The sequence below is a fragment of the Trachypithecus francoisi genome, unplaced genomic scaffold, assembly GCF_009764315.1.
Source record: "Trachypithecus francoisi isolate TF-2019V2 unplaced genomic scaffold, Tfra_2.0 Lachesis_group16, whole genome shotgun sequence".
NCBI lineage: Eukaryota > Metazoa > Chordata > Mammalia > Primates > Cercopithecidae > Trachypithecus > Trachypithecus francoisi.
The window spans coordinates 4,188,886-4,213,154 of record NW_022681461.1 but is presented as its reverse complement, the minus strand read 5'-3'; the positions used below and the strand labels follow the sequence as shown (position 1 = coordinate 4,213,154).

The following is a 24,269-nucleotide window of genomic DNA, read 5'->3' as shown; positions in this document are numbered from 1 at the left end:
TGCAACCTCCACCTCCCGGGTTCAAGCAATTCTGCTGCCTCAGCCTCCCGAGTAGCTGGGATTACAGGCGCCCGCCACCTCGCCCGGCTGAGTTTTGTATTTTTAGTAGAGACGGGGTTTCACCATGTTAGCCAGGCTGATCTCGAACTCCTGACCTTGTGATCTGCCCACCTTGGCCTCCCAAAATGCTGGGATTACAGGCGTGAACCACCGTACCCAGCCAGGGCACAATTTTTAATAGAAGGTGCGATGGTGACTGTTCTTGTCTAGCCCTTGATCTTAAGGGGGAGTCTGATATCTTGTCATCTTAACCCTTAGCACTGTCTCCTCTACCTTTTCCAGATTAAAAAAATGTCCTCATGAAAGAGTTTTAATCTGGGAGTGGTGTGCTGAGGTATGCATTTGGATTGCCCAGGCCTCAGTGTGCAGAGGGGATCGGGGTGGTTAAGGGCAGGTGTAGGGAAAGGAGTGGGAAACTCTTTCAAGTATTGAGGCAAGGCATGGTTGCAGTCCCTGGGGCAGGTTCTCCTCTGCGGGAGGCAGGAGTGCTGGGTGGATTTCACAGATTTTTGGGAGATAGAATAAGTAGATAGTAGATATTGATGCTTGATTATAGAAGCTCAGTGAAAAGAATTCTGGGGAAATGGCTCCCCGAGTTTTGGCTTGAGCAGCTCAGGTGAAGGTGCCATTAATGAGATAAAGATGATTGGAGGAGGAGCATATTTGGAGGATGGTTTTGGACACGAATGTTGAGGCGCCTTCTAGGATCCCAGTGGAGATGAGAAACGGGCGTTAGAATGCGCAGGTGAGAGCAGAGTGAGGAGCTAAGCTGGAGTCCTGGGTTGCCGCTTTGCTGGTGTGCAATGCTGAGAGGAGCCGCGGTGGTGGAAGTGGAGGATAAAGAGATGACGCCCCTGGGGCCAGATGCAGGAGGCGGATGCACAGAAAGAGTGGCACAGTGAGGCTGGGGGAGGTACCCTGTGCACAATTGTTAGCAGCGCTGAGTTCTGAGAGGTTGGGCAGGATGAGGGTGCCGCCTGATATAGATGGAGTGTCAGAAGGACCACTCAGGGCAGGCTTCGGCTGAATTTGCGGCTCCCAAACCTTGTGTATGTACAGTTGGTTGGCCCTCAGCAACAGGCAGTGGATCCTAGGAAAAGTCATTTTTAGCTTTCCTTCTTCCTCAGTATAGAAATTCATAGAAGAGGATAGGATGGGTGGCAAGCTCAGGCCTCTCTCCAGTCATTTCCATAAAGGGGTGGGGCTTTGAAATGCAGGGGAGAATTAAATAGGTTGAAGTCGTTATGGGGATGATGACTGCTGAGAGAGATGGGTGAAAGATACAGAAGGGATGGTTTTGGTGCACATGTGGTTTTGCAGTGGAGGTAGGGGAGCTTGATCTCTCATAGCAGACAGACAGCCTCCTGCTCTCTGGCCTTTTGAAAGTCTATCCTCCACTAAGCAGCATGGAGAGGTCACAGAGTGAGCAGACCGAGGGCAGATATGTAGAGCAGCCAGCATGCTGCGTGTCAGAGAAGAAGTTTGCAAATAGGACCATGTTGAAAAAGGTGCTGATCAGCACTAAGCAAAGAACAGATGCTGTACAGTGAGGAGCAACCTGGTCCTGGTCACAGCAGCACAGTGACCTCTGGCTGTAGCAGCTGCCAGGTGCTTGGGAAGGGCCCTGTGGGGTGTTTCATTGGTCAGGAACCTGTGGTCAGCTTGTGTCCTGACAGGTCCCCAAGGCAGGTCACATTCTACCAGACCAGACTGTGTCCAAGGGATCACCTTCCTGCAACGCCCAGTGACTGAGCTGGATGGCTGAGTGGTCTGGGGTGGGCACTGCCACCTCCAGCGCGGGCAGCCTGCCCAGGAGAGGGGATTCATGTTGCGAAAGTTATTAGTGACAAACCTGAGGGAGAAGTCGGGCTGGTCCTGGGACTGGTGTGCTGGGCTCTGGCCATGGGGAGCCTGCCCCTGCTTTGCTGTTGGGCATCACTCCATCCTGACTGAGAAGGGCTCCTGTGCTACATGAGGTCTGTGTGTCCTGCTGCTCCCCTGGCTTTTCCTCAGAATAAACAGCCCTACTTCATATGTCACCACAGCCCTGATCCCTGTGTCGCATTGCTCAGTAGATAGTGTTAACAGTTATTTTGAAAATACACGTGCTCTCTCTCAATAACATACCCCCCAGAATCTGAGGAGAAGATGAGAAAATATCGCACTTGGAAGTTGAAAAGACAATATGTAAAGAATGGTTTTAAATGCCAGACAACTGATCCTAAGCTGTGGAGAAAAGGTGTTCAGCCTCCAGGGAACCCAGTGGCATGCCACTCAGACCCTGGAGGTCTGAACAGAGCCCACTGCAGGCTCTGGTGAGAAATCTGTAGTGTAACCTGCCTGAGACAGCTGAGTGCTCTAGCAAAAGGGCCAAAGGATAGAGGCAGGTCCTCTAGTGCAGAAAGAATGGAAATGTGAAAGAGACCACATGGTGGCCCACACTGCCCCAGGCCATGCCTGGCTGACAGCTGGATGGCTGGACCCACCTGGACCCACCCGGTGGCCCTCCTGTCCTGCTGTGGTCAGGGCAGAAGCAGAGCCCCTGGGGCCTCGTGCAGAGGAGTTGGCTCAGCAGGGGACGTGGATGGCCTCGGGGGTTGGGACTGACCAAGCCTGGGGGCTATGACCGTAAGCAGAGCCCATTATAGAAGCTGAGGATGACTTTCTTATTTTCTCCGGAGGTGGTTTGATACTGTACAGTGTGGAGGTGCCATATAATTTAGCTATGTCCCTGCTGTCATTGTCAAGAACGTGTTTAGTTTTTTGCTACTATAATGATTTAAAAAAATTTTTTTTCACGAGGTATTCAATATTATACTATTGCTGTGTTTTACTAATAACCTTAAAAATTTGACATTCCTTAAAAATGTGTTATATTAGGCCGGGCGCGGTGGCTCACGCCTGTAATCCCAGCACTTTGGGAGGCTGAGGCGGGCGGATCACGAGGTCAGAAGATCGAGACCATCCTGGTTAACACGGTGAAACCCGTCTCTACTGAAAATACAAAAAATTAGCCGGGCGCAGTGGTGGGCACCTGTAGACCCAGCTACTCGGGAGGCTGAGGCAGGAAAATGACGTGAACCCAGGAGGCAGAGCTTGCAGTGAGCCAAGATTGTGCCATTGCACTCCAGCCTGGGTGACAGAGACCCCGCCTCAAAAAAAAAAAAAGTTATATTAAATCCTCACTTTGTCCTATAGCTTTGCTTACTAGACTTGCCCTTTCTTATTTTTATACTAAAGTTTTGTTGTTGTGATGAAAAACTGTTAAAAAAATAGAAGGAACAGTAGAGTGAGTGGTGGCATACCTACTTCAGGTTACACAAATGGCAGCCTGTGCTTGAGGTCAGTCTTTATAAAAAAGAGACGCATCAGGCTTTTCTAAAAGTCACGTACAGCCCCCGGAACGTATTTTTGTATTTCCTCACCTCATACATATGGAATAATTAATACAGTGCTTTAATTTTAAATTAAATGCTGTATTGTGCTTACTATTCTGCACTTGGTCTTTTTGAGATGTGTCCTAGTTCATCTTGAGTTTTTATCTTTAAAGCTGACGCAGATGATGTTGATGTTAAGCCCCGGAGGGTGACGGAATAAAGGGTACCAGGGGGAAGTCAGGGCATTACTCCTGTTGAGTAGAAAGGCCACTCATCTTGCGCTTCTGGTCCAGAATTCCCAAGTAGAAAACTGGATTCTCCTGCTGGTGCTGGGGACTTTGCTTTCAGTGTCTGCTCTGCGACCTTTCGCTCCATTTTCAGTGAGTTCGTGGTAGTTAGAGTGAAGTAGGAAGTGACACAGGTTGCCTGATCTTGTGGCCGTTTTGGAAGGTCATTTTTATTTTGAACTTAAAAATCGAATGTTTTGGAAGAACACTCCTTTGAGCCACTGTGTGATTTAAAAGACTGCAGCATGTGTCTTCCCAAAGCGGATGCATTTAGGTTTATTAACGTTGGGTTTGTTAATGACGTTTCAATGTTTGGTAACAAATGAGGAATGTCAGTTCAGTTTACCAGTGACTTCAAAATAGAGACCTGGTCGAGTTTCCTTTTAGGTTGGGCTTTTCCAAAATCCACAAATGGTCAGAAACAAATTTATCTTGTTTCATCATAGACTTACAAAACACATTTCGGTGCCTAAATGGGATTTGGGATTTTTGTTTGTTTATTGTGTTGCTTTTGTGAGTGTGTAGAGACAGGGTCTTGATGTGTTGTCTGGGCTGGTCTGAACTGCCTCAGCCTCCCGGTGTCAGGATTGTAACCAGCTTTAATGAGGTGTAATGTTTCTATCCTGCCTTCTTAAACTTTGCTCAGTCAGTACACATATTCTGTTCAAACTGAATAATTGAACCCAGGAACTGAATACATTTAGGTAAAACTTGCTACTTGAGACTCGGGCACCGGGTGGATTTGAATGATGCCGTATCTTGTGCTGTCTGTCCTCTCACTATCCACATTCAGGGATGGAAAAGATTTGGAGAGTGATGCTTATAGTAAAGTTCAGCCCAGCTCCCTGCTGTAGAATGTTCTTGTACGAGCAGTCGAGCAGTCAGTAAAGCAACCCTTTTCATTGTTGAACTGCTCTTGTTCTTAGAAAGTTCTTGTTTCTGTTGACTTGAAATTTGCTTCCGTGGTTTAATTTTTCCCACTGTTCCGAATTCTTTCACGTGCCTGTTCACTGAGTTCATAATCTTACTTCTCATGGGCCTTGCACTTAGCCTTCTTCAAGCTCATCATCTCTCAGGTTTTGCCTCCTCCTGTCATGAGGCCTTGTCTTCTGGGCACCAGCATCTGGCTCTTCCCATGGGGTCTGGCCAGTACCGCAGGCTCCGGACCAGCATCAGCTGCCCCCAGGCTCTTAGCTCTAGGGAGTTGCTCCTCCATCCTTTGCCTGCCTGGGCACCGACCTTGCACCTAGTCTCAGTCCAGGCTCGGCCCCGGCTCTGCTGGTCCTTCTCTCCCTACAGGATGGCCAGCCACCGCCCCCTCCCACTGTGCTCCAGGCCCCACCCTGCCTCTCTGGACACTGGATCCGTAGTGTAATGGGAACAGGTCACATGACAGTTTCCTTTCTATGCCTTTTTATCTTCTATAGACTATTGAGATTTAGTAAACATGTCCGTTTGCACATGCTTAAAATGGTTGAAAAGTTTTGCCTTGTGTGTGTTTGCAAGCGATGAAAACTAAAGGTGGTAGGGATTATATTAATTTATTTAATCTTGGACTCAACATTTTCAAAGCTATATTTTTTGGGTAATACTTGAAAATCATACAATGTCTGCCCATTTATTTATTTATTTATTTATGAGATGGAGTCTCACTATGTCACCCAGGCCAGAGTGCAGTGGTGCGATCTCTGCTGACTACAGCCTCTGCCCCCTGGGTTCAAGCGATTTTCAGCCTCTGCTTCCCGAGTAGCTGGGATTATAGGCACCTGCCACCACACCTGGCTAGTTTTTTTTATTTTTAGTAGAGACGGGCTTTCGCCATGTTGGTCAGGCTGATCTTGGACTCCTGACCTCAAGTGATTCGCCCGCCTTGGCCTCCCAAAGTGCTGGATTACAGGCATGAGCCACCGAGCCAGGCCAGTTTTTTGTTTTGTTTTGTTTTGTTTTTTAAGGCTTATTTTGTTATTCTTGTTTTGTTTAACATAACATTTCAGAATCATATGCCAAGTAATAGAGGAACGTTTGTTAGGTGGGGCTAGGAATGGGGACTGGGGTAAGGCCGACTGTAGTTCTAAGAAGAGGTTCCAGTTTAACACCATTCCTATAAGAATTTTTCGTATTTTAATTCAGAGCAAAAGCCACACAGCTGCATAGAGGTGTGAGTCCTTTGAGGAAGTAGGTAACTGAGCTGTAAAAAGTCAAGATCACACAGCTGAGGGATTGCAGTGCGTGTTTCTTTTCATTCTGAAAGAACTTTTTACTATTTAACAACTATTTTTAAAGTTACAAAATAGTTTGAAATATAGTAAACTTTTTTGGCCTTTTTTTCTTCGTTCGCTCCTTGTCTTCAGTCTGCGTACTTTTTTTTTTTTTTACCAAAAGCCCACCTCTCTAGTAAGTGTGAAAGGAAGAGAACGAGAAACCGGGGGTGTGATCTCTGCTCTGGAGCCTCGTGTCCCTTCTGAGAAAGATGCCTCTCGTTGTAGAGAAGACACAGAACGGTTCTGCTCAGCTGCGCTTGGGCATGGAGAACAAGAACCCATTTAGACGAAGGCCTGAATCCACAGAGGCAGACCCTGGGTTAGGACGCACTTCTGTAGCCTTCAGAAGATGCAGACCAATTAAGTAACTCATTGGACTGCCTTGATAGAATAGTGACTTGCTCTGTGGATTCATAGAGAATTATTTGAGGTCAATGATTGGAATGTGATTTTAGAAAATATTCTTTCCTTGGAATTCTTTGGTTTTATGCTGTAATGTAGTTTGTTTGTTTGCTTTGAAGGAAAGTTTGCACTTTCAAGGACGGTTTTAGGGTGTAATGGCCAAAAAACAAACAACAAAAACGATCATCTTCACTTGGACATATGGGTGCTACATGAGTCTAGCCTTTCATTTGTATTATTCCTTTTTTTTTTTTTTTGAGACGGAGTCTCGCTCTGTCGCCCAGGCTGGAGTGCAGTGGCTGGATCTCAGCTCACTGCAAGCTCCGCCTCGCGGTTTCACGCCATTCTCCTGCCTCAGCCTCCCAAGCAGCTGGGACTACAGGCGCCCGCCACCTCGCCTGGCTAGTTTTTTGTATTTTTTAGTAGAGACGGGGTTTCACCGTGTTAGCCAGGATGGTCTCGATCTCCTGACCTCGTGATCCACCCGTCTCGGCCTCCCAAAGTGCTGGGATTACAGGCTTGAGCCACCGCGCCCTCATTTGTATTATTCCAAAGTTAGGTATGTGAGGTCAGCCACAAGACATTATACACTAGACATTTTACATTGATTTAAATTATACTGTCAGAGTTTGAATAGATTTTATAGTATTCTTTGGGCCAAACCTGCCTATCAGAATCACCTGTGAACAGTTTTTTAATAGCGACTTTGATTGCACACGTGGAGGTGCAGATCTAGCGAACATACTGTTTTAGGAGCAGCTCCTTGTATTGTCTGTGCCATGCATGTGTGTGTGCCATGCATGCACGTGTGGGGTGTGTTTGTGTGCACTCCTGCGTGTATCCGCACTTGTGTGTGAGTGAGCACTTAATCGTGCACGCACATCCCTTAGAGGCGTGGACCTGTGGACTTACTGGTCAGTTAGGAATGTGTTGTGTGCGTGTGTCTGTGTGCATGTTGTGTGCAAGTGTGAGGTATCTGTGACTACACACATGCCAGTCTCATTATTCCCAGCTTCTTATACTGCAGTTGTCTTTGTTTGGTACAAAGGTGGAAGCTCTGCCAAGGCTTTTTCTTGGTGTGAGCCAGGATCAAAGGGCTGTGGCGTTTTAGAGCTTACAGGCTGAGGGCCCTTGGAAGGCAGGAACTGCAGACGAATTCTAGTCTGTAAGGTTCCCAGTTGTTCTCTGGGGGGAGTCAGCAATGATCTGTGCTTCACTCCCAGTGTCTGTTGGCCGTGCTTGGCTCTCAGGAGGCCGGACCAAGGACAGCGTTTGCTCTCCTGGTCTCACCACACCGGTATTGGCTTAGGGAGCCTCATGCGAATGCCGCCATGGACGTTAGCTTTTCAGAGAACGGGAGTGAAGGTTTGGGGAATGTTTCTGTCCTTACCTGTGTTGGCAGGAGTCAGTGTAAGAGGTGGTGGTTTGTGGGTTGTGTACCCTTTGCCTGGTGTTTTCTTCTGATTTCATACTGCTGTAAAGAACTGCCCAGGACTGGGTAATTTATAAAGAAAGGAGGTTTAGTTGACTCACAGTTCAGCATGGCTGGGGTGGCCTCAGGAAACTTAGCATCATGGTGAAGTTGAAGGGGAGGTAAGGCGCCGTCTTCACAAGGCGGCTGGAAGAAGTGCGGAGTGGAGGGGGAAGAGCCCTTATACAACTGTCAGACCTGGTGAGAACTCACTCACTATCGTTAGAAGAGCATGGGCGAAACTGCTCCTGTGTCGCCTGGTCTCTGCCTAGACACGTGGGGATTGTGGGGATTATAATTAAAGATGAGGTTTGAGGGGGGACGTGAAGCCTAACCATATCACCTGGTGTTCAAATGAAGAGGTTATAGAAGCATATCTACTGCTTAAAGAGGGAAATTGGAGTCAGGAAGCTTTAGGCTTAGTTTTCTTCCACATTTAAAACAAGCCCAAGGAAGAGATGGTGCAGCCGTGCAAGCCCCTGGCGGATCTGTTGTGTCTCACACAGGTTTTCTATTTTCTCTGTGTCTTCAGCAGTGCATCTTACACCACCTCAGGGCTCCTTTCATACCCAGGCCCAGTCCTCAGCCTGACACAACATAGACACTCAGCAACTAAGTGTTCTGAGAGGGGGTATAACTCCTGGGGGTCTGCGTCCTATGTCCTCGTGTTCTGAGAGGGGGTATAACTCCTGGGGGTCTGCGTCCGATGTCCTCGTGTTCTGAGAGGGGGTATAACTCCGGGGGTCTGCGTCCGATGTCCTCGTGTTCTGAGAGGGGGTATAACTCCTGGGGGTCTGCGTCCGATGTCCTCGTGTTCTGAGAGGGGGTATAACTCCTGGGGGTCTGCGTCCGATGTCCTCGTGTTTCCTGCTGGTAGTGTTTGGAAGTGCTGTTGACATCTGGGCCTCAGTGGGTCCTTGTTACTGCGGGTCTTGTGCCATCTCTGGAACAGCCCTTTATGGGCACCGTCTACTCACTCATTCACTTCTGTTGGCTGACGTGGCCCCTGAGATCTCTTCTTGTCCTTAGACTCCGTGAGGCCAGACGTTGAGTGTGGAGGCTTCCAGCCCCTGCCTTCTGTCCCAGCTTCGGGCTGGCCCGGCTCCTCATCCTGCTGTCCTGCTTCAGCCATTCCGCTATGTGCTTTCAGTCCCCTAACAGATTTCTTCAGTTTGCAACATAGCGTGGGAATGATGACTAGCACACATCGGGCAGGTTTATGAAATTATGTTTTAAGAGAACACAGAATCCCAAATTACTCATCCTGTATATGTGTTAAAATGTGTAACCTAATTGCTAAACAATGAAAAACAATTCCTTTTACATTTAAAAACTCAAGAATATAATGGTAGTTGCAATGTACTTTAAACAGAGAAGTCCTCTTGCTTGACAAAGGTAAAGGAAACTGTTCGGTCCGACTTTGTTCCTTTCATGCCTGCCAGGGCTTCGGTTTTACGGAGACCTCAGGCTAGGAGCAGCCCTGAGCAGGGAGACTGAGTTACAGAGAATCCCCGCCAAGTTGCAGGCAGAGGGACAGCCGAGGCCCTCAGGAAGTGCACGAGAGCAGAACCACTACGGCAAGTTCACCGAGAGATCTGGAAAGTTAGAATCCCAGTCCCAGTCCATCAAATCGAGCATCATAAAATTAAGTTGTCCTTACGGTGAAATGGCAATTTGTAATGATTTCTGAGAAGTGGGACCCATGGTGGTGTCGAAGTCTGAGCCAGGTGAGGGTGAGATCCCTGGCGCCATGGGCTGGCCGCCAGGATGCCCTGGGAAACGCCTTCTGTTCACCGCTGTGTGATTCTTTTCTTTCTGTGTTGGTGAAGCAGCCAGACCCGGTCCGTTTGGAATGCCTGGGATGGTGCCGCCGCATGTTCCTCCTCAGATGCTCAACATTCCGCAGACCTCTCTGCAAGCAAAGCCCGTGGTAAGGCCTTCCCTGCGCTGGGTCGGGTGGCCGGTCTCAGACACGGTGTGTGCATTGAATTTCAATGAATGCCAAAATAAGTTCCTAAGCTCTTGAATTGATGTGTGAAATAGATGCCAGTGTTTGTTGAAATAAAAATGAGCCGGGAAACGTCAGCCTGGACCTGAGTCGGGTCCTGCTGGCCACGTGCACGTGACCCGTGCCCTTCGCTTCAGGCCCCACAGGTGCCCAGCCCAGGGGGCGCCCCGGGCCAGGGTCCATACCCGTACAGCCTCTCTGAGCCAGCACCTCTCACGTTGGACACGAGCGGGAAGAATCTGACGGAGCAGAACAGCTACAGCAACATTCCTCACGAAGGGAAGCACACGCCGCTGTATGAGCGGTCGTCGCCCATCAACCCGGCCCAGAGCGGCAGCCCCAACCACGTGGATTCCGCCTACTTCCCTGGCTCTTCTACATCGTCATCTTCCGACAACGACGAGGGCAGCGGAGGGGCGACAAAGTGAGTGGTGCGCGGGTCGCGGGGTGCTTCCTGGCGGGTAGTGACCTGGGGAAGCTGCCTTCTGGCCTGCCAGCCCAGCGGGTGTTGTGCTCAAAGATGTAGTTGGTTGCAGGTGGGTGATGGTCAGTCTGTACTCAGACGGGGGCTCCTTGGACAGAGAGGAGAGAGGAAGAGTAGGTATGTTCTTTGAAGTTTTCCATGATTTAAAACCTGCACCATCCCAGCCCCATGGCCTGGAGCCACAGGAACCTTTCTGGGGAGGAATTTGACAAGAACTGGTTTGTGTGATGCTCCAAACATGGGGCCATTTGTCCGGTGTGGTGCCACTCACACGCACCACAGCAACTGCCTGCCGACCCCCGAAACACTGATCTCCTTCTCCTGGATCAAGGGAGCTCTGAATTTCCTCTCCTTCTCCTAAACTCAGCAGGTCAGAGGACACTTTTGAAATAACACTGTTTGTCCAAGCAAAACCCTAGAAAGCTGCCTAGACCCGGGCTGGAATTGTTTCCTTAGAGGAGTATTTTAAACACTGTGTGTCCCTGAGTAAATGAGTTCACAAATACATAGTTGGTTAAAATTTGATAGAGGAAATCTTAAATTTGCACTCCCCCTTTCCTTTAAACTGTCTTATGTTTATAACAAAAAAACAGAGACAGAAAATGTCTTTCCTTTAAGTCAATGTCTCCTTTTCCTTAGTGTGAACTCTACAGCGTAGATAACCAGGACTGGTTGATGTTACATGTATTTCTTATGTAAGAAATGTAAGAGACGTAGTTGTCAGTTTCCATGCCAGTTCTTACCTGGAGTGTCACCTGAAGCAGGTGATCTTTCTTCTCTGTCCTCTCTCCATCTGTAAAATGGGAATGAATGTCTGATAATCCAGGGCAGAGCTTATTGAAGGGCTCTCTGCCATCCAGGGATGCACACCCTGTTGATAGCAGAGAAGTATAACATTAATAAATGTTGATTTGCTAAATGTGCAGAGAAGTATAAAATTAATAAATGTTGATTTGCTGTATATGCAATGCCAAGACTCTAAAATGAAGTAAAGAGTTGCAGTTGAATATTCAAACTTTTAAATTAACCTCTAGCAAAATAATATATTGAGTACCCATTGAATCAGAATCTCTGGTTAGGGTCCCCAAATTTGCATTTTACATAAACACCTCAGTCAGTCTTTAGCACACTGAAGTTTGAGAACAACTGGTAGATGGTCTTAGAAGCCCTTATGCACCAGAATTCTAAGGCATGTGCAGTTTATTTTAAAATGTGACTCATATCAGCAAGGTCCAAGTGTCTGTTAAATACAGTTTTTGTTTTAGTAAGAAATGTTCTTTCTAAACTCTGAAACATGGGTGAGAAATAAGACAAAAAGCAAAAGAAGTAAGCTTTATAACCCCAACAAGAGTTCAGTGCTAATGATGGAGATGTGGAAACCAGGTCAGGGTGCTGACTTGGGGAACATAGGTGGTGACTGGAGCATATCTCAGTTGAGGCGCTTGTTCCTCCGGTGGGGAGGGATTGAGAAGAATGTGAGTTGCCATCTAATTTGGCAAGTTGTCTTTGTTAGGGTGAGCTGAACTTGGAGTGATTAGGACTGCCTGAGTAAGTCCTGTCTTTGCTGTGTACACACCCTCCTACCTGTCTGTAAAGGTTCTGGTCAGCTTTTTGGAGCCTGTGCATCTGGCCTCCCTCTGACCTCTTGCAGTGCTTATTGTCTTTATCCCCAGTATGGCATCTTTAGTGTTTTCTGGAGATGCATCTTGTTTCTTTTTTTTTTTTTTGAGACGGAGTCTCACTCTGTCGCCCAGGCTGGAGTGCAGTGGGGCCGGATCTCAGCTCACTGCAAGCTCTGCCTCCTAGGTTTACGCCATTCTCCTGCCTCAGCCTCTCGAGTAGCTGGGACTACAGGCGCCCGCCACCTCGCCCGGCTAGTTTTTTTTGTATTTTTTAGTAGAGATGGGGTTTCACTGTGTTAGCCAGGATGGTCTCGATCTCCTGACCTCGTGATCCGCCCGTCTCGGCCTCCCAAAGTGCTGGGATTACAGGCTTGAGCCACCGCGCCCGGCCGCATCTTGTTTCTGCCACTGGAATTTGACCTGGTCAGAGTCTTGTGTTTTTCCCATCCTTGTGGTATGAAGTGCCATGAAGAATGCAGGGTACACCCTGTAATCAAAAGATTGGATTCAAGCTGTGTGACTTAGGAGTGACTTAATTTCCTTGAATCTGTTTCTACTTTTATTATAATAAGGAAGAGACAGACATGTTAGAGTTGAGATGAATGCAGGCAGAGGAGACGAGGGTGCTTGTTTCTGAAGGCTTTGGGGTCAGAAACTAGCATTCAGCTTGGGGTCAAACCCTTGATCACGGTCATCCTTGGCTTCTGGCAGGTACAGGGGTGTGACGCGTGTGCCAAGTAGGGAGAGTGTTCATGATTTTCAGCGAGGGTTCTAGTGTGTTGAATTGGTTGTTCTGCAGTGTGTAATGTGCCCCTTAGGCTGTACATAAGAGAATGAAGAATTGCTTTCATAGTTTACCAAAAAAAAGTCACTACTTTTTTAACCTTTGGTTTAGAATTGAATGAGGACCCCGGGACCTATGTTGCTTTTTCAGGATGGTCCTTAGGGAATGGAAATTATTCATTCTCTTAGGTAAGAAATACTTAGGCATTTATTTACCAGTGAACAGGGCAGAGGATAGGAGTGATGAGGTCTGTGCGCAGAGCTTGCATTCTAGAGGACAGTATGTAAGCAGTGAACATAGAAGCCCTGACGAGTGCATGAAGAAGACATGCCGAGAGTGAGGAGCGGGGAACTGGGAGCACTAGAGCAAAGGGGAGCGGGAAGACTGGGAGAAAGAAGCAAATCAGCTGATGGACTGTGGTGTGAGGACCAGCAGGGCGGGGCCGTGCACAGCTGGGTGTGTTCTGAGTGCCACGGGAAACGTCTAGGGCAAGCTTGTTACCCCGTGGCCCGCGGGCCGCACGCAGCCCAGGATGGCGTCCCAACGCAAAGTCATCAACTTTCTTAAAACATGATGAGATTTCTGATTTTTTTTTTTTTTTTAAAGCTCATTAGCTATCGTTAGTCTATTTTATGTGGGGCCCAAGACAATTCTTCTTCTTCTAATGTGGCCCAGGGATGCCAAAAGATTGGACACTGCTGATCCAGAGTGAGCTTAGCATGACCTTAGGCTGGAGAGACCCTGGTGTTTTTTTGGAGGTGAGTTTACTTCCACCTTGATGCCATTTACCCTCGAGACAGTGGGTCTCCGGACAGTCAGACCATTCAGCTAGTGGAAACAGTTGAACTCCAGAACTCTGGTCTTAACATAAATTGATGGTAGAAATGTTTATATGTATGTATATATTTTAAAATTTTTTTGAGATGGAATTTTGCTCTTGTTGGCCAGGCTGGAGTGCAATGGCATGATCTCGGCTAACTGCAACCTCTGCCTCCCGGGTTCAAGCGATTCTCCTGCCTCAGCCTCCCAAGTAGCTAGGATTACAGTTGCCCACTACCACGCCCAGCTAATTTTTCTGTATTTTCACTAGAGACGAGGTTTCACCATGTTGGCCAGGCTGTTCTCAAACTCCTGACCTCAGGTGATCCACCCGCCTCGGCCTCCCAAAGTGCTGGGATTACAGGCGGGACCCACTGGGCCTGGCTAGAAACATTTATAATTTCTGGACTATAAAATAACAGAGGCGATTGGCCTTGTAGATGTGTAGCAAGATGTGCCCCCACCTGCTACGCTCTGCCTCTCATTGTCCAGCCCTAACTTCTCCTGTCTCTGTAGTGTACGTTCAGTGATACCACAAGGAAGGAATAATGTGGGACACCCTGCACAATAAACGGCCTAGTTTCCCCAACAGTAAATCAGTGGCACCCTTTTAAAGGGTGGTAGTGATGGGCGATGGGGATTGTTACAGAAAAAGACAACAAAAAAAGAAAAAAGCTTCCTATGAATTAAACAGGTAAGTGCTTTTCTAAAATTATTATTATTATTATTACTGTTTTAGGGACAGGGTCTTGCTGTTTCACCCAGGCTGGAGTGCAGTGACATCATAACTCACTGTAGCCTCAAGCTCCTGGGCTCGGGTGATCCTCACACCTCAGCATGTTCCCCCTGAGATGAAAGACATGTTCCCATGCCCAGCTAACTTGTATTATTTATAGTCATGGGGTCTTGCTGTATTGCCCAGACTGGTTTCAAACCCCTGGCCTGAAGCCATCCTCCTACCTCTGCCTCTGAAAGTGCTGGGATTACAGGCATGAGCCACTGTGTGCAGCCGACGGCAACTGTTTTAAATGGAAAAAGATACAAATGTGCTGAGTGTGGTCCTGTACACCTGTAGTCCCAGCTACTCAGGAGGCTGAGGCGGGAGGATCACTTGAGCCCAGGAGGTCGAGGCTGCAGTGAGCTATGATCATACTTGTGAATGGCCAGTGCACTCTCTCCTGGGCAATGTAGTGAGAGCTCATCTCTTAAAGGTATAAGCGTGGAATTCACAGAGGAAGCAGCCATCGATAAATGTAAAAAGTTGTTCACCCTCTGTAAGAATATCAAAGTTCTATAACTTAGAACATAAGATACCTTTCACAAAAGCTTATAAAATTGTCAAACATTTATTTCTGAAGATAAAATGTGGTGGGGGGTTATGGACGGAGTTATTGGGTCCTGGCTGTCGCCACTGAGCGTTGCTGGATGTTGTCATGACTTGTGGACGTCTGAGAGCTGTGTGGGTTCGGGTGCTCTTTGTGGAGGTTTGCTCTGTGCCTGTAGGAAGGTGGCTGTGGGGTGTGCATGGCAGCAACATTGGTGGAACAGATGTGTGTGACCCCATGCTGTCATCAGGGTTCATTGCACAGGAGCCTCATACATACTATAGAGAATCTGCTTTTATAACCCCAAGTTAATGGGGAGGCATCCACACAGATGGCAGCAGATCGGGAAATGCTCTCAGCCAGTCCTCAGGGGCAGTAGGGCAGTCTTCATCTGGGTGCGCTTGGCAGCTCTGAGCTTTATCTCTTCTTTTTGTTGTATTTCTTTAATATCTTATTCAGCGTTTTAGTTTCTTTAGTTGGGTGAGTTGTTCAGTGTCTTTGTACTGTGCAGTTCTCCTGTGCTGTTGGAATGGAAGTCATGGGCTGTGTTACTCTTTTGGAATGTAAATTTCTCTTTAGAATTTTTGGAAAAATCTGTTAGAGGAGGAGTTCTTAGAATATGAGAAGACTTCTTGCCACATAGCTGTGCCTGCCTGACGTATTTTTCCAACAAAATTGAAGGTGAACCTGTTAGGAGCTCAGTTCTGAGTTTGATTCGCTACTTTGAAGAGACACAGCACTCTCTTTGTAGCATGTTCCTTGAAAGAAAATAGGCTGGTGCTTGGGTAGTGATCAGAACTGGCAGTTATTCTAGGCCTAAAAGAGTTTGGCAATAAAATAAGAAAAAGGGGCCACGTATGGTGGCTCATGCTTTAATCCCCACACTTTGAGAGGCTGAGGCTGGGGGATTACGTGAAGCCAGCCTGGGCAACATAAAATTTAAAAATTAGCCTGACGTGGTGGCATGTGCCTGTGGGTCCAGCAACCTGGGTGGCTAAGACAGCAGGATCACTTGAGCCCAGGATTTGGAGGCTGTAGTGAGCCATGATGGCACCACTGCAGTCCAGCCGAGCAACAGAATGAGTCCCTGTCTCTTAAAAAGGAAAGAAAGAAAAGGAATGAAATGTGTGGCTTTCTAAGTAACGTCTCTGCCAGTTCCTTGTTAGAGCAGTAGTGCAGTACCAGCATAAACTTGCTTTATTCTTGTTTAAATTTTAAAAGTTAAGGTGACATTCTTGTCTTTTTTCCCTTCCTGGTGCCTGTCAGATGTTTGTAATCTTGTTTCAGTTGAATTAAGAATTAAAGCTGAGGCTGGGTGCAATGGCTCATGCCTGTAATTTCAGCAGTTTGGGAAGCTGAGGTAGGCGGATCACTTGAGGTCAGAAGTTCAAGACCAACATGGTGAAACCCTTTCTCTACCAAAAAATACAAAAATTAGCCGGATGTGGTGATGTGTGCTTATAGTCCCAGCTGCTTGGGAGGCTGAGGTAGGAGAATTGCTTGAACCTGGGAGGTGGAGGTTGCAATGAGCCGAGATTGTGCCACTGCACTCCAGCCTGGGCAACGGAGTGAGATCCTGTGTAAAAAACAAAGCAAAACAAAACAAAACAGTTACAATTGAATCCTTGTGGAGGTGTTTATTTTATGTTACTTTCGTAGATTCATTTGGACTTGCAGAATCTGAATCAAATCTGAGGTTGATGTATTACAATTTTTAATTCTTTGTTTTATACCTTTTTTCTAATTATCATCTTGATTCAAAGTTATATAGAATTCAAACACTGGAAAATACAGTATAGAGAATTCCCCATGATCTTACTTCTAGAGAGGTAATTATATTTGAAAGACTGGTGAATATTCAAGCACCTTATTTTCCTCTGCATCTGCTAAAATAAGATTTTTACAGTAACTAGGTCTATCTTAGGGAGAGTAACTTGCCCTTTTTCCTTTTCTTCCATCTTTTATACTTAATATACTTATGTAACTGTGTATTCTTATTTGTGCATGTATTAATATGCATATGTACTTAATACCTAATATTTAATAAGATCTATATATGTCCACTTTATTACTTTAATATTTTTGCATAAAATTACTGACATTTTACAATAGATATGTAAAAGTCCTCATTCAGAGAGAAGACTGACTGAGTTTCTTTCCACCTTGTGTCCTTATTTGTATAAATGTGTTTCATTTTCTTGAGAATTTATATATGTATCTTAGTAGAGAAAGCCCTGTGGAATAGGACATCTCCACATTTATTATTTATTTTGACATGTGGTGGTATGGAGGCATCTCTTGCATAAGTCTTGTGTTCCCCTCCCCTGTTAAGTTTTGCTAATGACTTGTACTCCCTGGACCAAATCTGGACTGTGAAAGATGAACCACAGGAAGGCAGGCTGTTTGGTGTTAGCGTGCTCCGTGAGCAGCACTGAGACTGAGCTGTTGGCAGGAAGCGGTTTGCTCAGAGTCTCTTGGTTGGTATTTCTTGGTGGCGTTGTGACTTGAAGCTCGCAGGACCTCAGAGCATTCAGCTGTGCGTGGCAGGTTTGCTGTGTTGTTTGTATATTAAATTAGCTGATGAATAAGCTCAATGAATGGTAGCTGTCACTACTTTTTAAAAATTAACTATTAGTATGCTAGAAAACCAGAACACTGATTCGGTTTTTAGTGTAAAATAACTAAAAGAATTTTATTTGGCTCCCTTTGATCTGGTATCCTAGGAAGTATGTACCTGATGTGCCTGTTTTGCTTGAAGATGGTGTTGAATGTTTTTCTTGTCCTTTAAGTCCTTTCCAACTCCACTTCCAAAAAAACTTTGTGTTTCCCGAGGAGAATTCCATCGTGCCCTGCTCCAGGATCCTAGGCATGGGTCCTGGGGCTGAGGGAATGACTTTACTATAGCTGTGGGTTTTTCTTTCAGATCGTTACGCTCTTGTTCCAGACAGATATTTGCTTTATATTTATGTTTTCACTTTTTAACACATGGTACCATTTCTAATATCTTCTCATAAAAGTGATTCTGAATTTTATACGTTGGCAAAAATTAATCATCATCTATATCATTACATTGTGTGCTAACCATCCACTAATCTGTGTAGACATTTCGTATTGGTCTTGAGACAGATGTGTTGACACAGTTAGGTGTCTCTGAATCCTCACTTGCGGTGTCCAAGGGGACTGCTCCGTGGCCAGTTGGGGCTTCTTGGTCACACAGTCTTCTGATGACAGTGAGAGGCCCTGACAAGGCTGTGAAAGAAGTTTGAGCCATCATCTGACTGCCACATGGAAAAGTGCTTTCTGTGTTCCTGACATTTTAAGCTCACCCATTACGTGAAGGAACCTGAATGTGTGATGTTAGCTTAACTAGGGCATGAGAAGACTAGACCTATTAGGTGTCTGTCTCTGTGACTCTTGTAGCTTCCCTGGTCAGGGCACCCAGATACTGGTGCTTCTGTAGGGAGATAGCACTTGGCAGGGCCAGGCCCTGCAGGAGAACTCTGAGCATCTGTCCAACCGGGCCGAGGCTTTCTGTTGCCCAGGCCCTCTTTGTTACACTATCAGAGACCCTCCCGGCTGTCTGTTCTCAGCCCTGTTGAGTTGGGGAGCAGATAGAAATGAAAAATTTATACATGCCAGATAGTTCTGCTGTGAATTTGATCTTTTCTTTTCTAAATTTAATGATTTATTTTCTTCCATTTTGGTTTATTTGCCTTTGCTCTTTCCTGTTGACACAGAAGTCAGCTTTTACTTAATGTTCTCTTTCTTTTCTGCTCCATAAAGGGAAACTCTACACCCCTGACAGTCAGGAGCATGAGTGACACGTCATACGCTGGTATACTTGGTGTAAACCAAGTTTTATTTGGTGTTACTTGGTGTAAACCAAACATCATTTAGGAAATAATTCTTATTCACACCAGAACACCAGTACATTTCCATCCTAGTCTCACCAACCTGCTGAAAGATGGAGAAAAGAAATCATTCAGTGACTAGAACATTTTACTGTCCTCCCAGGCTTTCGTACAGAAGCTCCAAACGTTCCTAGTGAAGTGAGACCTTGGCACACCTCTCTGACAGCCTGAGAATACCCCATCCTATAGTGCTGGGCTTCCCCAGCCACCGAGCTGACTTGCCAGAGTCACCCTTTCTGTTGTTTGAGTGCTGCATTCTCACATATGTATGAAACTGTAGCCGTGGTTCGGCTCTGCCGTGGTAGCAGGTGCCAGTAGTTTGAAATAAGGGTCTGGGTTTGAATCCAGCTGCTTTATTTGTGACTGTGAGTAGATTCCTTCTCTCTGAGCCTGGATTTGATCATTTTATCATTAGAGATTTATAGTGTGGGGGTGGGGATGAGATTGTGAGAGCACCACAGGCTTCCTGCACAGTGCCCGGGTCACCGACTCTACTTCCCTGTAGCTAGTACTTGTCTCAGCACGTCTCAGTGCAGTGTGAGACAGTGAAACGTCTGGTTTACGTACATGGTTCCAGGTGTCAGTTTAAGGTATTATTAGTTGTGTGAAATGAAACATAAATATATATATAGAAGTATTCTAAAATGTTATCCATCTGTTCTTCAAAGCAAGGCATTTGTCATATTCAATTTTTTTTTCAATTGTAAAGTAATATATTTGTCCTATTGAAATATATTGGCCTTCTCAAAAATTGTTTCTTGTCAAGATGCTTTTCAGGCAAAATTAATTTTAGATTTTACAGTATGATTGTTAGAAGGTTATGTGAGCATCCAGAGTATGACATTTATTTTTAGATTGATAATTTACATAGAACAACACTAAGGCTTGCAAGTGTAGGGGTCTCTGTGATCTCAGGTGGCACTGGCATGAACCTATTGCCTCTCAGTTTTAGTAGAGAGGTGCGTCCCCTCCTTGGTTGGCACTTTCCTAACACTCGGCCTCCCCTGCCCCACCATCCTAGGTGCATGATCCTCTAGATCCTCTTACCCTGCAAGAGCCCCAGACACTCTAGGGACAGATACCCCGGGGATGGATGCTTGGGGGTCTGCATGGTTAATAAGCATTCCACATGAGTCTTTAAGCTTAACAACAGTTTGAGAACGCTTATTGCTCTTTACATCCAATGGAAGATGAGCAAGATTTGTGCCAGTGTTGCCATGTACTTCTAGGCCAGCATTTAGTAATTTATTGCCCCCTGCATCTCCCAGCTTACTGACTCATGCTTCCCTATCAGCACATGCTCATCCACCTCCTGATCCTTTCTCCACTGTCTGCTCACATTGTGCCCTCAGTGACTGCTTTCTCATGGGACAGATCACCACACTCTGGGGATGCCTGTACTGGTTTTTTATGTAGCTGAGCCGCTGCTGGTGTTTCCTCTAGTTTTAAGTTGCAGGCAGAGATTGTGCATGAGGTAGTGAACTTGAACAGAGCAGTGGTTTCTCCACGCTCCATGAAGACCGGGAAACCTGAACAGGGTGGGTGAACTTTTCATGGCGTGTGTGCGGTATCCTTGGCTGGATGGGTCCATCGTGTGACAGTGGAATCTTTTTGCATTTTTTTTTTTTTTCCTTTTTTAAAAGACAGACCTAAAATGAAGTTGATTGGAAGACAGGAGAATTATCTGGTCTTAAAACCTCTCCATCTGTCATGTGAGTCAGTTACAAAGGCAGGCCAGTTGACCCATGCTGGCATGCCCTATGGCCAACACTGGTTTTCAGAAGGTAGTTTGGGCATAGAACCTTATAGTGGAAGGGTGAGTGCACGAAGCACCACAGCCATCCCTGCCTCAGGGTCACACTGTGTACTGAGGCTCCAGTGTGGTGCTGCGTCCTGCTGGCCCTGCTCAAGCCCCTGCATGTCCTCTGCTACCTGTAGACAGTGCATTTCACATTTGCCTGAGGACTATGGTAAACCCGTATACTACAAGTGAACAAAGACTTTAGGAAATAATGCTCATTCACACCACTCATTCTGGTCTGTCCTGTTTCAGTTTTTTTAAATGCTCATTAAACCCATGAAATTGTTTTCCCAGACTGTTCATGGGTAACAGCATAGTTATCTCTTATTCTGGAATTTGAGTTGCTCTGTGATCTTCTCATCTCTTTTTCCTTACCCCTTTTTTTCTCCCTACTTTGTTAAATAAAGCCATCCTCCAAATAAGTTCCCATGAACTCCCTGTTCTGTGAACCCACCAAGTTTGTGCCATCTCGCTTTGTCTAGAGCGTACCTTCCCTGCCTTTCAGATTTGCCAGTTCGAGTCACCTCTAGTTTTAGCTCTAATGCCCCCTCCACATGAGTAGGGTGGAGTGCCCTGTGTGATGTATTATCGCCTTACATTTATTTATGAATTATGTGTAGTATTCGATCCAGATAACATTTAAGTCTTCTACTACCTCATAACTGCCAATTAAATGCCCATCTTTTGTCTCGCTGTGACAATGGAAAGATCCTCCAAGGCAAGGCTTGCCTTTGTTTCCTCTGCATCCTCCATAGCGCTAAGCACACCACAGACCATCTCTAAACTGCCTGGTGACTCCTCTAAGTTAGGCGTTCAATAGTTTCTTTTCCATAGTATGTGGTTATCACCTACTCTTTTGAAGCAGGAAGAAATATTACAATAATAGAGTTATTTCTCGACGTTGTGTTTATTTTAAAAGTATTGTTATTATGAGCCTGCAGACTTAGCTCAGGCCCTTCTTGTCATTGTCAGCTGGTTTGTGAAAGTGATTGGACAGTAATCATGTTCATTTTATGTTTAGCCATATCAGCGGGAACAAGATTGGCTGGGAGAAGACGGGAAGCCACTCAGAGCCTCAGGCACGAGGAGACCCAGGAGACCAAACAAAGGTAGAAACTCTATGCCTTTTAGTTTTTGAGTTCTGACTCATTTTGTATTAGCATACTGTATTAGTGATCAAATAGTGAAAGATAATATCTCTCTTTTAATCAGGTCATGTAAACCTTTACAAAGGGGATAAGCGGGGAAGGAAGAGTTCAGAGCTACGCCCAAGCCTGCTAGTCTCTCTGCTAGTCTCTCTGCTAGTCTCTCTGCTAGTCTCTCTGCATGGCAGGCAGCTGATTTCCTCATTGTTTGCTCACTGCATCATCTTGGACAAGGTGCTTAGGACCTTCCTGAGCCCACGTTTGTTGTAGGTTTTTGTGAAGATTCACTGAGAAAGCACCAGGGCTGCTAAATTTAACTTCCCCTCCTTTTTTTCTTTTTCTTTTTTAAAAAAGTTTTTTATTTAAAAAAAATTTTTTTTTTTTGAGATGGAGTCTTGCTCTGTCACCCAGGCTGGAGTGCAATGGTGCGATCTCAGCTCACTGAAACCTCTACCCCCTGGGTTCAAGCAATTCTCCTGGCTCAGCCTCTCTGGTAGCTGAGATTATAGGCGTGCACTACCATGTCTGGCAAATTTTTGTATTTTTAGTAGAGACGGGGTGTTGCCATGTTGGCCAGGCTGGTCTTGAACTCCTGACCTCAAGTGATCTGCCCTCCTCAGCCTCCCAAAGTGCTGGGATTACAGACGTGAGCCACCACGCCTTGCCTCTCCGCTTTTCTTCTACTTCTACCTGTTAATAGTGATACCTAAAAATACCTTTTTAATTTGCAAAGCCACGTCTGCCACATGTGATTACCAAGAAGGAGCAGGTTTCCTGCTTGAAGGTTTTGGTGGTTAATATGCAGGGTTGCCTGAATATCAGCATACTATTAAATGATTGTTCTGCAAATAAGAAACAAAACTTTTGTGGATACATATTATTTTCAAAGCACCTTCCAAAGCATTTTGAGTTGTTTCATATCTGTATTCTTATGGAATGGGGAGTGTAGAAAATCTAGTGAATTATCTATGAGTTATTCTTCTTAAGACTAATTTTGGCACTTTGTGTTTTAAAGAATAAAATTAAGCACTTAATTACACACCATTATAAAGAGTATACTTTCGAAACAGAAAAATGTGTGTCTTTAGGGTGGCGTTAAATCAATCAATAAGCAATTCTTATTTTCAACATTTATTCTGATAAATTTTATCATACAGATAATCACTGCTCTTGGGCAACTATTCAGATAATTCAGACTGTGCTAAAGTGTCTCCCTTCCTTTTTCCTTTCCTTAGTTCTACTGCCTCGCCGCAATCCATCACTGTGGTAATAATCTGGGGTCCAGACTCTTTCCTGTTATGTTCATACACTCCGCGTCTGGGGGCTTAGTAGTTACAGAATGGGTGTTTTCACCGAACAGTGTATCATGAACCTCTTTCTATGTCATTATCCGTAGATCTGAGACCTTGTTTTTAATGGGATTATGCTGTGGCTTAGCAGGTTTTTGGGGCTTTTGGTTTAATTTTTGCTTGTGTATAGTTAGGGCTTTATAATGACTACAGAGAATGCTTGAGTTTGGGTTTTTGTTTGTTCTTTAAGTACCAGCTGCGGCACAGAGTCAGCCCTGGATTAGAATTCCATTTCTGTGTGTTGGGGTTGTGTAACTGTGTTCAGACTGCACAGCCTCTTGGAGTGTTAGTTTTCCTGTTTGTGTAGAGATCTTAGGCAAGGTCTCGAGAAAACAAACACAGGAATGGACCACATGGATGATGGGCAAGTGAGAGCCAAACAAGATAGCGAGGCTTCTGCCTCCCAACACAGAGGGACTGCAGGGTGACACAGAACAGCGGGGAGCAACAGGCCCACTGTCCTGTGGCACAGTAGATGTTGATGCTGTTTCAGTGTGCGAAGCTGTTCAAGGAGAGGGACTGGATCAGGGTGCTGTCTGTTTCTTCTGTCTTTAGGGTGGCACCAAATCTGGTCTCTCCAAGACAGGACTCATCTTTGTCCCCTCTGTGTCCGGCAGGTGAACAGGCACCTAACATACTTTGAATGAATGCAAACATGACATATACTCGTTTTCCTCCCTTCTGCTCTCTGCACTGTAGGCAGAAGGCTCGTCCACTGCCTCTTCAGGAAGCCAACTAGCCGAAGGCAAGGGAAGCCAGATGGGCACTGTCCAGCCAATCCCGTGCCTCCTGTCGATGCCCACCAGGAACCACATGGACATCACCACACCTCCCCTGCCCCCCGTTGCACCTGAGGTGCTGAGAGTGGCCGAGCACAGGCACAAGAAGGGGCTGATGTACCCCTACATCTTCCATGTCCTGACGAAGGTATTATCAAAGGGGCCCTGGAGTGGCTTCTGTTCTTTGATGAGTGGCCATTCCTATGGGTGTTTTGTCCTTTTGTCCTTTTTTGAACCATTTTTCTGTCTTACTAATCTATTTGAAGCAAAGTTCATTTTCCCCTTTCTAAACATTGAATGAAAGATGAACATTTATAACTGTAAATACAGTTTAAAAGTAACTCGTGAAAAGTCTCACTTTTTTCCTTCAACTTAGTATAAAAT

General features: G+C 45.9%; 1 protein-coding gene across 1 annotated transcript in view; it reads left to right on the top strand.

Annotated features, from left to right (window-relative positions):
* The window catches only part of FAM120A (family with sequence similarity 120A), a 117,596-nt gene that overhangs the window by 56,467 nt on the left and 36,860 nt on the right, over positions 1 to 24,269 (top strand). Inside the window, 4 exon segments of the mRNA XM_033236707.1 lie at positions 9,688 to 9,788; positions 10,004 to 10,290; positions 21,634 to 21,721; positions 23,806 to 24,033. Coding sequence (XP_033092598.1) covers positions 9,688 to 9,788; positions 10,004 to 10,290; positions 21,634 to 21,721; positions 23,806 to 24,033 — 704 coding nt within the window.